Source organism: Tasmannia lanceolata, unplaced genomic scaffold (genome assembly GCF_043159265.1).
Source record: "Tasmannia lanceolata isolate RefF3 unplaced genomic scaffold, GAP_Taslan_0.1 ptg000018l, whole genome shotgun sequence".
NCBI classification, from domain to species: domain Eukaryota; kingdom Viridiplantae; phylum Streptophyta; class Magnoliopsida; order Canellales; family Winteraceae; genus Tasmannia; species Tasmannia lanceolata.
The window spans coordinates 4,536,539-4,550,524 of NW_027518695.1; the positions used below are offsets into that span (position 1 = coordinate 4,536,539).

General features: G+C 38.6%; 1 protein-coding gene across 1 annotated transcript; it reads left to right on the top strand.

Moving 5' to 3' along the window:
* The first annotated feature begins 379 nt into the window (after positions 1-379).
* LOC143851721 (eukaryotic translation initiation factor-like) lies at positions 380-13,986 on the top strand. The gene is made up of 9 exons (XM_077361205.1): positions 380-733; positions 2,800-2,871; positions 3,872-3,967; positions 4,410-4,613; positions 11,027-11,121; positions 11,332-11,419; positions 11,503-11,853; positions 11,936-12,178; positions 12,451-13,986. The coding sequence occupies exons 1-9, from the start codon at positions 569-571 to the stop codon at positions 13,501-13,503; spliced, it is 2,367 nt and encodes a 788-aa protein (XP_077217320.1). The 5' UTR covers positions 380-568; the 3' UTR covers positions 13,504-13,986.

Sequence of the window (13,986 nt, forward strand, 5' to 3'; positions counted from 1 at the left end):
CACCCAAAAAATGTGGGCCCACCATGATTTTTAGCAGTCACCTCATATAAGCTTATATGAGGGGCTGCTCACAATCTCTTTCTCCATATATGGTTCAGAATTAGGAGGGCAATTTCGTCAACAAAAAAACTTGGGTTAGATAACCAGTCCGTGTAGGACACTGACGTCTTTTACCACTTAACAAAAAAATTAGTAAAAGTAAAATGGAAGTAATATATTCTGACCATTTTCTTTCCCGTCCGCCCCCATCTAGTTTATTTATGACTACTGTTTACACTAAAAGGAGTAGAACAGCAAAGAAAAGGGGGCAAATATATCATTTCCCCAATAAAATATATTATACAGCCACTATAAATTGGGGTTTCCTCTTCCCCTCTTTCCCCTTTCCTCTTTTGCAGCCGCGAGAGAGAGTCCTTTTAGAAGAAAGGCTCCTCTCCATCTTCTTAGACAATCCCCTTTCAAATCCCTTATCCCTCTCCTTTTGATATCTCCACTCCTTTCTTCTCTTTTTTCTCCCACCCGATCTCTCTTTCCTTTTTTCCGGCAATCCGACGGCCACGATCGAGTTATGCAGGCAGATCAGACGGTCCTGAGCTTACGTCCTGGTGGTGGAGGTAACCGAGGCTCTCGATTCCTTGGCCCTCGTTTGGATTCTGCTTTCGGAAATTCCTCTTCGATCTCTTCTTCCGATCTCCAGATCCTCCGTCCTCATGGCGCTCCTACATCTTTCAAGGTTAGAACTCATAAAACCCTAACGATACCTACAGATCTAGGGTTTCTTCCTTCTCCTATCGTAAAAATCGCTCCTTTTTATCCAGATATTGATTTACTGCTCCGTCTTTGGCTAAGATTTGAATATCTTGACGATATTCACGTTACTGAATCCGATGGATTGTTTTTTTGTTTTTCGATCGTTGTTATTATGTATCTTATTGATTATTTCTGTTCTCGAGACATGCGCATGCGTTCGATTATTTTCTTGATTTGTTTATTTGATTTGATGTTGTTATTTAGCTTGTAAGCTTGGTTGATTGGATTTTGTGAGGCGGATTTTCGATCTTGATATGGCATCCTTGGTGGATTTATACTTGATTTCTTTGTGTTATTAATCGTTGTGAAGTTGGATGTAAGGCGATAATAACAGATCAATGTTAAAAAAGGTTTTCTGTAGGTAGTTCGTAATCCACTGGTATTTAGTGCTTTCCTTTTTTATTTTGATTGTGTGAATAATGCATGAGGACGCAGGCATGCGCATTAGATTTTGCTTCTTTCTAACTGTTATTGACAAGAATCTAATGAACTGATATTTCTGCTTGGGTTTCTTTTGTGTTTTTTATTATTTATTTCTGTAAAGTTCAAGTCAACTACGATTGATGGATGCAGACATTTGCTTTTCAGTAGGGATTTTTTTTTCTTTCTCTTTTTTGCTCTGAGGGTGGAATCGTTAGCTACCGAGTATCTGTAGCCGCTTTACCTGCACCTTCATGTATCATGCACCTTCTGGAGTCTTCTTTCACTAATGACTTTTTCCTCCTATTTTTGGATTTTATTCTAATGACCCCTTATTTTCTGACCTCCTTATTTCATTACTCGGGCCTGAACCATTTTTAATTTCCACTTTCTTATGCTTTGATATTTAATTTCATCGACATGTGAAGCGTTTACTTGTATTTTACTTTTTAATGAGAAACTTTGTGCTAATGCTTGTACTTGACTTGGTTCTTCATGTGCAATTTTTGTCCCCCTCCCTCTCTCCTAAACTCATAGGTTTACACATGCGTGATATTTTTTTCCTTTTTGATTGGTACACATGCGTGATATTTTTACAAGAGATTTCTTGATTTTACACTTAATAACCTAGGTTAGTGGGAAGCTGGAGCGTCGAACCTTCAGGGAGCTTCAGAATTAACTTATAATTGTAGTAATTAATTCCGTTCTGATGGTCATTTCATTATGCTACTGGAATGAATGATTTGATGTTTCCTCCATTCCAGTGTTCTGTTTTGGAAAAGGCGTTACGGCTGTTGGATTTTTTTAAAGACACAATTTACTGCTTAAAACATCTTCCATATGCATGAAATTGGCACGCGATGAGCCTAATTAATGTTAAATTCAGTGAGAAAACATCAATAACACTCACAAATCATCACACCAGTGCCAAATATAAATGAGGGGTAGATGTTTAAGGAAGAAATGACTTTTGTAAAGCTGTAAAAATGAGTGCTTTTGATGTGTTTTTAGCCCTATCATTTGTTTTGGGAGGGTTAAAAGACATAAAATGTCCTTTAAATGAACACAAAATGGTAACTAAAAGAGGGTAAACAGGAAAAACCAAAAAAAGAAATTGTTGCAAAAAATTGAATCTGGAAATTGCCAAGAAATCTCTCACATTTTCGTCTGAAACAGGCCGTTTCACTGTGTCTTGTTTGTTCTGGATGAATAGTTTGGATTGAACTGGAAAAAAAAAACGAAACCGTCAGGATGTCTAGGAGAAACATTTTGTTCTATGGATATGGGAGAAGGAACGCTCCCCTAAATAATAGAAATCTCTCTTAACAAATGCCTGAATCTCCAAAGGGTTACAACTTCTCCACGGAGCCATCAAACAATGTTTAGAGAATCACCTTCAATCCACAACTTCGAGACCCCAACAAAATGCATCATTCTGACCCCAGTCGTGACTGTTTTCACATTTGAGAATGAACATTTTTTTTTTGTTTATATTATTTTCTCATTCATACTATATAGTCAAATTATTAATTGGAGACTAACTCTAAACAAATTGTTCTTCTGTTATAGGCTGGAGACCCATGGTTCGAGGGTCGTGAGCGTGTTCGGTATACACGAGACCAGCTCCTACATCTCAGGGAGGTATGCCACTTTATGGTTTGCCAGTACCTTTCTCTTGCATGCTTCTTATATGCTCATATGAGTAGTTTGGGCTCGCCATGCTCGTTATCTAATAGGAAGAGTTTTTTTACATGTATGCTGGTTTCCGAAGTTGTTTTTTTCGTAACGTTTGCTCAGATATTCATCATCACTGGCAATCACTAGAGAGATTGCCAAATGCCCAAAAGTAAAAATTGAGACAAGCAGCGGCAGAATGAGAAAATGATAATGAAGAGATAGAAAGCGAATTAATGGGAAATGGTGGGATAATGAACTGATTTATTTCCAATCCATGTCTTGGGGAGATGTGTTTTCTTGTATTTCCCTCGTGGTTTCCCTATGTTTTTTCACTTTACCCCTGCATTGCTCCTACACATTCCATGTCGGTAAACCAGATTGCATTCAGTTATGGAACACGTTTTTCAACTCTTAAATTGGTTTCTTGCAACTAAGATCATGGCGCAGGAGCATGTTTAAACAATCTAATTTTCTTCATTCTATTTAAGAGATCGCATTTGTTTTGTTTTTTTCCCCTTGTAAAATGTACTTCTAAATACAGTTCATTTTAGTTATTAAGAGTTTATCTTTTTTATGCAGCTTATTATTATTATTATTAATTGTTTTAGTTGACGCACTTGTTTGAGGTCCTTGTGCAGTAATTTATCATTAGTTGGTCAAAATATAACATTTATGTGCACCATTAAAAAAAGGGATTTGCTGGGGTCCATCGCAAAAGGCATTTCGCAGCTAGTCTGTTGCATGTCAGACCAGCCACCTCGTGAATGAAGACAACAGCTTTTGTCTCCATTCATGAGGTGGCTTGTCTGATATGCGACAGACCAAATGCAAAATGCCTTTTGCGATGGACGCTAGCAATTCCCTTAAAAAAATGTACGTGTACACATGTACATGTAAATATAATATATCACTTTTAAACAGGTACTCATTTTGGCTTGATTTTCTTATTATGCTGTCTCCATAGGTTGTTGATGTTCCTGATGACATCTTGAAAATCAAACAAGAAATTGAGGCTGAATTTTTTGGCGACGACCAAACTTGGGGACACGGAGATGCCAATGTGAGTTCCTTTGCATCCAATTGTTGTAGTTTGGATTTTCCTTCCCTCCTTTTTTATGAAGTAGGAACTGTTCTCTATGTTTTATTTATGAAGATGGTGGAGCAACTAAACACTACTTTGTTGCTTTCCATGTCTTCTGTTTATATCTGCTACTTTTCGTGCTTATTACCATCGATGTTGGAAATCATATTGCTTCTTGTAAGCATGTTAGAGGCAGTCAACCAGTTGCTTCTTGGAAGCAATGAATTGCCATTTGATGGGACGAAACAGCTCCTTAGGGCATGCTGTTTTTAACATGCACATGTACCACAACTGGGTTTTTGCGTGATTGCATGTGGCATTTCTCTGTATTAGTTTTGCTTGAAAAATTTTAGATTCAACAAGTTATCTCTTCTATGCTTTCTATGTGCTGGCAATTTGTGTAACACTCTTCTCTCTCTAGCTGCAAGGTCAATCTCAAAGTCGGTATTCTGAGCCAGACAATCGTGATTGGCGTGGCCGTTCAGGGCCATTGCCCACCTCTGGAGAGGAGAGGTCTTGGGAAACAATTCGAGAAAATAAAGAGTACACAAATCCAAGACAACATGAAGCTAATCAACTAAGCTCCCAAATTTCTTCTAAAGTTCAAATCTCCTCTACACAAGGGGTAATAGTACATAATCATATCATTATGGGTGATTTTATTCCTGATATAATTTTGCCTCATTTTTTGCACTTTTCTTTTTTAGCTTGTAAAGTTCGTTTTCATTCGTATAGATATTTGTGTAACTTGTTGAGGGAGATTGCATGTTTGAGTTCTGTTACTTCTTAAATTTCCACTGAATTACTTGGTTGAATAAATAATTTTCATTCAATTCTGAAGTTCTTCTTTAAATGCATGATATTTGGAGTACACATTTAAAACTGACTTCTCACCGAAATCTGCTAATGTGAGGTTATTTTAGTTTAATTGTTGGTGATAATACTTCATGCATTTCGTTACTTCAATTATGCTGTTTTAGGGGCCTAGCTTGAATATTTACCAATCAGCAGAAAAAAGAGGTGTGCAAGAAAGGTTTAGAAGCTTCCATGACCTTATTTAGAGGTTTAAGAGTCACACAATTTGGTTGAGAATGTATTCTGTAGTTAATGACTCCTAGCTAACAAGAGTATGAAATGTTTGTTTGTACTCTATAATGAAGGAAACACTATCTATTAGGATCCTCGTTTATTTGTTTTTTCAAATGCTAATCTGTATGATACTGTTTTTTTAATAATATCTGAATGGATGTTATTATATTTGATGTTTCTTGCCGAAATGATTTTTTGGTATGATGATGCAGATGTTGTGACCTATGTCTTGTGTTTGGGAACACTTGATCTTCAAATCTCGTCGACTTGTTTGATTCGAATCATTTTTGGCTCTGCCAAATCAATGAAAACACTTTTGGCTCGCTCGAGTCAATATAAACCTCACACAGTCATTCATTGACTTGCCCGAGTCAAATTCATTTTATTTAGGCATGTTATTATCGAGTATGAGTGTTTGGACATATTCAAACCCATGGGTGATAATTGTTTGCTATGTAGACTGTAATTAGGTGCATTAGTACCACTTAGATGATCTTTAAAGCCACCTCAAACTGTGGCCAGCCCCAATCTCCTATGCATGCTTGGCCCGCCGTTGCTGATCAGAAACCATTCATTTTCTTGGGTCTTGTTTGGATGGGTTATGGGGAAGATTGCAATGAACTGTGGATGATCATCTGACACCATTGGACTTTGTTGGTATAATTTTTTTCCGTTTTTGCCATATCAAATTTTTTAAACAATTGTCTGAATGGTTAATATCTGTGAAAAATGTGTGATTTTTCACTTTGGCACATCCAAGGTGGTGTCGACTCTCTCAACAACCATGTAAGATGGAGATGGGCCATGCCTCCATTTTTTTGGGGTGACCATGGAAGTTAGTTTCCTTATATCGTAAGACATTTGCTTTTCTCTCAAATTTCCTACTAGGAATCTTGAGTTACATCCTAGAGGTGTCAATTTGAGTTGATCAAATTTCCTACTAGGAATCCTGAGTTACATCCTAGATGTTTCAATTTGAGGTAACTAGTGGCATTGAGTTGTAGGTTTTATTGGATGAATGGTGGAGAGGATTTGCTTATAGGTTCCTAAGGTACCAGGCCTAGGTTTGAATTCCTGTGTGTGTGTGACTAGTGTCTTGCAATTTAGAACAGATATTGAATCTGTAATTACTTGCGCTGCAGGTTATGGTTTTAGAACAGATATTGAATCTACGAGAGATTCTCATGGTAGATTAAGGCTATCGGAAGTCTAGGGGTGGGGTTTTGAATTGGTGAATGAGTGCAGAAGGTATGGTGGTTGGTTGGCCAAGTGAAGGGTAGGGTACTGGTCTCTTTAGGCAGGGTTCTACAAATCTAAGTTCAGGAAAGAAACAGGTTTCAAGAACTGAGAAATGAAAGAGAGTAAATCAAGAATAATGCAGGAAAATAAAACCAAGAAGAATCAGTCTTGGGGTTCTAGGCATCTCACCTAGGATTTTGAAGCACCACACTCCCCCTTCTAGGCATCGTAACTTAAGCGAATTACATCATATGTGTCATTGTGGCTCACCTTGACTTAAAACTCAATATTAAAAGATTTGATAATTAAAAAGACCTAGCTTCCCTTACAATAATAACAAAGAGAAATTCCTCCCTAAGGCTAGGGAATCTTCCACATGGACCGTCCCCCCTCCGGCTAATGCCAAATGAAGATTAGGGCTTTGGAATTTTGGGCCTTCTCTATTACCGATTCATGATCTCAAAAAATGTTTCGCGACCAACATGTTTTCAGACCTACACTACACTTCCATGGTGCACCCACACACTTTTTACATGATCCCCAAACTTCGGACTTGTTTTTATCCCAGATCTGCAGGGAGAGGTGTCATATACAATTGATGAGATCAGTTGCCCGGTCCAGGGACATCAATCTTCACGTCCTTAGTACCCAATCTCTTCCTTCCAAGAATAAATAAAAAATGCCATTAAAAAAAAGAATAAATAAAAAATGTAAAAACGTGGTAAGAGATCACACCTATGTCTGATCCACATTAACCTTGCTCTGATACCATGTTTTCTTTCTTAAGACCGACGAGAAAAATTGAAGAGGATGGGTATGTCCCCTTCAGGGGGTTCATCCCTCTTATTAATCACTTAAGTCATAAGAGAGGTAAAATTATAGATTTACCCTTTCAGGCTTAAATTACTATAAAACATAAAATAAGCCTTCTTTTTCAACAAGATGCAGGGTGGGAAGTGAGGAGGGTACTAGATTTTGAGAGGATCTATGGTTAGGTAAGTCACTATTATGTTTGGACCTATATCTTTTAGCTAGCAACAGGGGGGAATATATGGGGGCATGTGCCAATTGCTTGGGATAATGCGATATTAGGAGTTAGGAGAAAATCTAAAAAGAGTGAAATTGAGCGCCTGTCTTGTCTCTTATGGGCTCTTAGCCATCCTTTCTTCTCTCCTATGGACTCTTAGCAATACTTGCATCCCTTGCCAAGAATCCGATAAGAGTATTGGAAGCTGGGACGAAGGGATTTTTTCCGTCTGATCTTTCTTTCACATTGTATTGGAGGTGTAAGGGAGTAAATCTCCCCTTGCAAAAGTTTGGCCGGTTATTGCTCCGCTTAGAGTAGTAGCATTCACATAGACGACAGTGGTAAGAAAGATAACACTTGTGATAGACTTCAGCCGAAGAAGATTTCACCTGGCTAGTAGATACATTCTTTGCAAAAGGAAGGCAGAAACTTTAGAATTTAGATCACTTAGTGTTACATTGCTCATTCTCGCCGAAGTTATGGTGTCCCATCTTAAAGTATTTTGGTGCTTAATGGGTGTTCCTAAGCTCAATTGGGAAATTAATTCTTGATTGGGTCGGGAGTCGCTTTGGAAGTACTGGAAAAATTCTTCCGAGTCTTGTCCCCTTTGTCATGGTTTGGAAAACATGGAAGGAAAGAAACAATCGAATTTTTTAGGACAACAGTGGCATTGGGCCGAGTGATAAGGTGACGATGAGTAATCTAATTCTTTCGGAAAAAATAGCAAGGAAATGTCCTCACACCAAGAGATACTAGGAATCGGAGAAATGTCATTTTGGAAAAAGGATCCAAGTCTATTGTCAAGGCCAAATGGGAGGCCCCTCTCTTAAAGTTGGAGTGAGGCAAAAACCTCAATTTTAACCGGAGCTCTATAGGAGTGCCGGGTCAAGCCGTCGTGGTGGTGGTTGGGTTCCACGATTCAAATGAACGAGTAATAAAGGCATTCTCTGGTCGGACCGGCAAACATGATTCAAATGAAGCTGAAGCATTGGCAGCCTTTGTGGCCCTATGTTTTTCTGCAAATGGAATGGCAGATCAGTTGGCAAAAGTAAGGGGTAGAGAGGGAACATCTAATTATTGGCATGTCATTTCCTCTGTAGTTAATTGCTTAACGGTTGAGGTTTATGGGATGCCACAAAAATTGTGGACTTTTTGGTTAATGCTATATGGTGTTCTGCTGATGATATAGGACAGTAGTTACAGACTTACAGGTGCATCTTTTTGGGACAATTTGTCCCGTTTGGAATGTCTGTAATTTCTACTAAAAAATTCAAATCATGAATCTATGGCAAGGACCTAGGAGACAGGAGACAGAAACCAAACAGGCAAGCTGTCAAATGGCTTTTTTGTATCAATTATCAGTTCCACTCATTTCCAGGTTACATGCATATCCATATTTATGCTGTGGTCACAAATCTTGTGGCTGCAGTTAGCATTTCTCTTATGAGTTGACATAAAATTGACCCAAGCATAGTTAATATAGAAAATATGCCAAAATTCTTTATAAAGAATGACATGTTGGAGTCTTCTTTTAAAAAAATAATTGTTGTTTTTCTTGGGACCATGTGAATGCAAAATAAAAATAAAAGTAAAAATTTAAGGCATAACAACCATTTTGGCCTCCAGCCAATACTGATCCTGGTTTTGATATTTAGATCCTTGCCTTCCATTGGCTTCACACTGTCCTGAGAAGAGAAAAAGTTCTACACAGTAAGGGGAGTACACTGCCTGTTAAAGGCAAATGGCAATAGATAGTATTGCATCGATTTTGTATGTGAACTTACCAAAGCTTCTATATTACCTGTAGTATATCATTCTGAGTGTGTTGGGCTGATATGAATGACTCATGCGCTGATATTACAGTTCAGTTATGTCTGACATGAAGAGCACGGGAAAACATTGAGGATGAGGACATTGGAACTACTTTATTCAAATCTCAGATCTCAGGTGATATTAGTCATTTTGACTTCTGTTCATACCGGAGAGATGTCTAGACAGCTAGACCTTTCTATTTATCTTTGGATCAATTTCCGACCTACATGGATTTTGTAGTTATGGTTGTTTGCTACACTTACAGCTCTGGCACGGTGATAGTATTTTAGGTTCAGTTGCTTCCAATGTGTAGTTGGTTTTGTGTTTCAATTTTTTTTGGGAGTTTTGGGGCTTAGGAAAATCTTTATTTAGCATTTTTTTTTATAATTGGGATTAGAATTTGATGGATGTCTAGGACTTTCTAAAAGCTTTTAGGGTTGTTTACAGGACTGAATTGGGGATAAATTTATTTAGGCTCAATTTCTTTCGATGTAAAAATGGACGTAAAATTTGTTTTATGTTCATTTTTACAACATAAAACAAATTTTACTTTCTTTTTTATGTTGAAAGAAACGGAGCCTTAGGAAAACTTTATCTATACGATGTTCTATGGACAAATTTTCAGAGCTATTGAAATATTGGGAACCCCGTTTCGGAAACGTGGGAAATGCGATTCCCACTCTATGTGAAATTTGATTCCCATTCTATGGGAAACGTGTATCCCACTCGCATGTTTCCTATCTACCCTCCTTGTCTCTTGCTAGTCCTTCTCTTTCTCTTCTTAGTATTTACATGTAAAGTCATTCAAGTACTTATGATTTACATGTAAATAAGGGAATAACCTCCATTTGAATCTATTAAAAATAGTTGCAAGACCTAAATCTAAAAGGATAAAAAGTCAAACTTTCCAGTACAAAATTCGAAAAAACAGGTCGGGTCAAAATCTTAACTTCCAAACGATGGGGTATTTTTCAAAATTTAAAAATTCATAAATTCTATCATGTCCAAACATTATTAAATCTCAAAAGTCCGGTAACAAAATCTCATAATTTGATTTCTAAATTTTTTTCTTCTTGGTAGGCACTGGTCAACAGACTGGTCAACACATGCATTTCAGCTGATAATGATTTTCTTTTAAGTAAATGTTGGGTCTTTTAATAAAAAGTATTTTCTTTGGTCCATATAATTATTTCTTATATTTTTTAGTAATTTTTGTTTTTTAAAAATTTTTAACTATTAAAAAAGAATTCTCCGATCCTTCACATTTCCCGCTTCCCACCTTCCTGAGAGCCTTCGCTTCCCGCTTTCGCTTCACGCTCTGGCAACGTTGGTAAAATTCACACTTCAAAGATTTATTTTCTACTTCCTATATTTCTAGTTGTTGGACGAGCAGAGTTAGTCTCGTTCTAGTTATTTTCTCCTCTATGTTAATTCTTTAATGCTAAGGACAGCAATGCTACTATTTTGGTGCCTTTTATTTTCTAAATTGTTTTGCTTGGTGTTGCCATTCCACATTGAGTTTGCATCTGTAAGTAATTGCTTGGAGCTCAAGCTATTATTGAAGTGATTTTCTGTAGTACTTATTCGTATTATATGACCTCAACCCGGTTTCCTGTGACAATTGATTGCTCTATTTCAAGCTAACGATGTCATGAATTCAAAGCAAATGATCTATGGGTATGTTACAGCACAAAATAATCACGAGTATCTGACTGGGTCTTTATTGTAGAACTTTCCTGGAAGTAATTTGCTATTTCATTTGCTCATTTTGGAGAAACTTGCATGCCTTTTCCTGAACTCTCTCACTCTGCATTTTGACTACTTGGTTGTTATTCTGGTATTAGTTCTTACCGTTGACATTTTTGAATCAGAGTGGACCTGCTGCTCTCATCAAGGCTGAAGTGCCATGGTCAGCTCGAAGAGGCAACCTCTCTGAAAATGATCGTGTTTTGAAGACAGTGAAAGGGTAATAAATTATGAATTTTTTAATCTTAGTCTTCTGAATCTTCGATCATTTACCCATGCCATAAATCATATATTAATTTCTACCAGACGAGCTTAGATATCATTTTACCCTTGGATAACCTATTCCGGCCTGATATTGAAATATCAGTGGATCTTTTTTTTTTCTAAGGTGGCAAAATGATTCTCTCTCTTTTTTGTGTGTGTTTTGCAGCATACTGAACAAGCTCACCCCAGAGAAATTTGATCTTCTCAAAGACCAGTTGATTGATTCTGGAATCACAACACCAGATATCTTAAAGGTTTTGCAGATCACAGTTTTTTTTCAGGGTGTTCCTTCTATAATTCTAATTGCTTAATTTGGTAAATGCACTTGCTAATGCAGGGTGTTATCACATTAATATTTGAGAAATCAGTATTGGAACCTACATTCTGTCCCATGTATGCCCGCCTTTGTTCTGATCTCAATGAAAAACTCCCACTATTTCCATCTGAAGAACCAGGTGGTAAAGAAATTACATTTAAGCGGATCCTTTTGAATATTTGTCAAGAGGCCTTTGAAGGAGCGGACAATTTAAGAGCCGAGATTAGACAAATGACTGCCCCAGAGCAAGAGTTGGAACGCAAAGATAAAGAAAGAATGGTGAAGCTCCGCACCCTTGGAAACATTCGCCTTATCGGGGAGCTTTTGAAGCAGAAGATGGTGCCTGAGAAAATTGTCCATCACATTGTTAAGGTTTACATCATTTCACAACTTAAAGTATTCTTTATAAATGCTTTACTGCTTTGGAGCTGCCTAACTAATTCCTGCCAAACAGGAGCTTTTGGGACATGATAGCAAGACGTGTCCAGATGAAGAAAATGTGGAGGCAATATGCCAATTTTTCATTACCATTGGTAGGCAGTTGGATGAGAGCCCAAAGTCACGGCATGTCAATGACTCCTATTTCAAACGGCTGAAGGAGCTGACAACAAACCCTCAGTTAGCACCTCGATTGAGGTTTATGGTTCGTGATGTTCTGGAACTGCGTGCTAACAACTGGGTCCCTCGGCGTGAAGAGGTAAACTTCCAGGGTTCTTGAAGCTTAGTCTGCTTTACCTGAAATTCTAAACATTCCGTGATCCAAAACCTGGATGAGCAAAGCTGAATCCGATAAAGTGGTGGTTCATTTAATTGGATCAACCACTTAATTGTCCAACTGGCCAATCTAGCAAAGCAGAAACATCGACATGTGGCTTGAGTATTGAAAATTCTAAGATGAATGTAAGTGGGTTTTGAACATTTGTTGGATCTTCAGCTGATGAATGTTCGTGGTTTTCCCTTGGTTTACAGGTGAAAGCCAAGACTATAATTGAAATCCATTCAGAGGCGGAGAAGAATCTTGGATTACGGCCTGGAACAACTGCAAATATTCGAAATGCTCGTGGTGCCGGTGCTGCTGGGGGTATTGGCCCTGGGGGTTTCCCTGTTAACCGTCCTGGTGCTGGCGGAATGATGCCTGGAATGCCTGGAATTAGAAAGATGCCTGGCATGCCTGGGATCGATAATGATAATTGGGAGTTTCCTCGTAGCAAGTCAACGTTTAAGAACGATGGGCAGAATCTTCCTTTGCAATCCGCAGCCCGTGTTCAAACACCATTGGTTGCCAAACCAGCATCCATCAATACTAAGCTGTTGCCACAAGGTATTGGTGGCCTCATGGCTGGTAAGACAAGCGCATTATTGCAGGGCAGTGGTGGCCCTCCAACACGTCCTTCTAGTTTGGTTTCGGGTGTTGAACCCCCAGCTCAAAACACCTCACCTGCAAAGCCAATTGCCCCTATAGCATCTGTGCTTCCAGTTACTCAGAAACCATTAGCTCCTGCTAGATCAAACCCAGCAGAACTGCGCAGAAAGACCATCTCCCTTCTCGAGGAATATTTCAGTGTTCGCATTCTTAATGAAGCTTTACAGTGTGTGGAGGAGCTGAAAGCCCCGGAATGTTACCCTGAGCTTGTCAAGGAAGCTATTGCTCTCGCGTTGGATAAAAGCCCTCCTTGCGTAGAACCGGTTGCGAAGCTATTGGAATTCTTGTTTGAGCAGAAGGTCCTGATGGCTCGCGACATAGGGACAGGGTGTCTGCTCTACGGGTCAATGTTGGATGACATTGGTATTGATTTACCAAAATCTCCAACCAATTTTGGCGAGATTGTTGGAAAGCTAGTCGTGGTCGGGGGCCTCGATTTCAAGGTGGTGAAGGAGGTTTTGAAAAAGGTGGAGGATCCCAGTTTTCAGAGGGCAATATTTGATGCCGCTCTGAGAACTGTTATCTCAAGCCCCTCAGGAGAAGCAATAATGGGTTCACAGGGCGCTGATATCAAGGCATGTGAGGGCCTTCTCTCTTGATTCCCGCCGCCTTCCTGCCGCCATGAGCATTTCTCCTTCAGCTTCTGGAACTAGGTGCAACTAGCGTTCTCTCTCTCTCTCTCTCTCTCTCTCTCTCTCTCTCTCTCTCTCTCTCTCTCTCTCTCTCTCTCGTATTTCCTTCTTTTCCCCACCCTCGTGGCGAGCAACTTGTGTTACAATTGTGATAAGTGGAGCTGTGAAGAACAGGTAATTTTATGAGTTGTATATTTTTCGAGGTCATGCATATGTTTATTGCTTAAGGTCATATCAACATATGTCTTGCTTCGATGAGAAAAAAATGCCATGGATTTTTGCGCTTGGGCCGTGGCTAATTTGGCCTGATGCTCAAGATGAACAGGGCTTTATATGATTAGTGTTTTTATTATGTCATCAGATTTTGGTTTCATAGTGGTTTTTGTTTTTAATTTTCAGGCTGTATTGAAATGTGGCTCACTTTTTAATTGTATTTTCTGGTTCCGATTT

Excerpts from the sequence above, each read along its gene's own strand:
- LOC143851721 (XM_077361205.1), top strand. The coding sequence starts at position 569 with ATGCAGGCAGATCAGACGGTCCTGAGCTTACGTCCTGGTGGTGGAGGT. Across the intron at positions 2,872-3,871 it reads AGCTCCTACATCTCAGGGAG|GTTGTTGATGTTCCTGATGA; the intron begins GTATGCCACTTT and ends CTGTCTCCATAG. Across the intron at positions 11,854-11,935 it reads TTGTCCATCACATTGTTAAG|GAGCTTTTGGGACATGATAG; the intron begins GTTTACATCATT and ends CCTGCCAAACAG.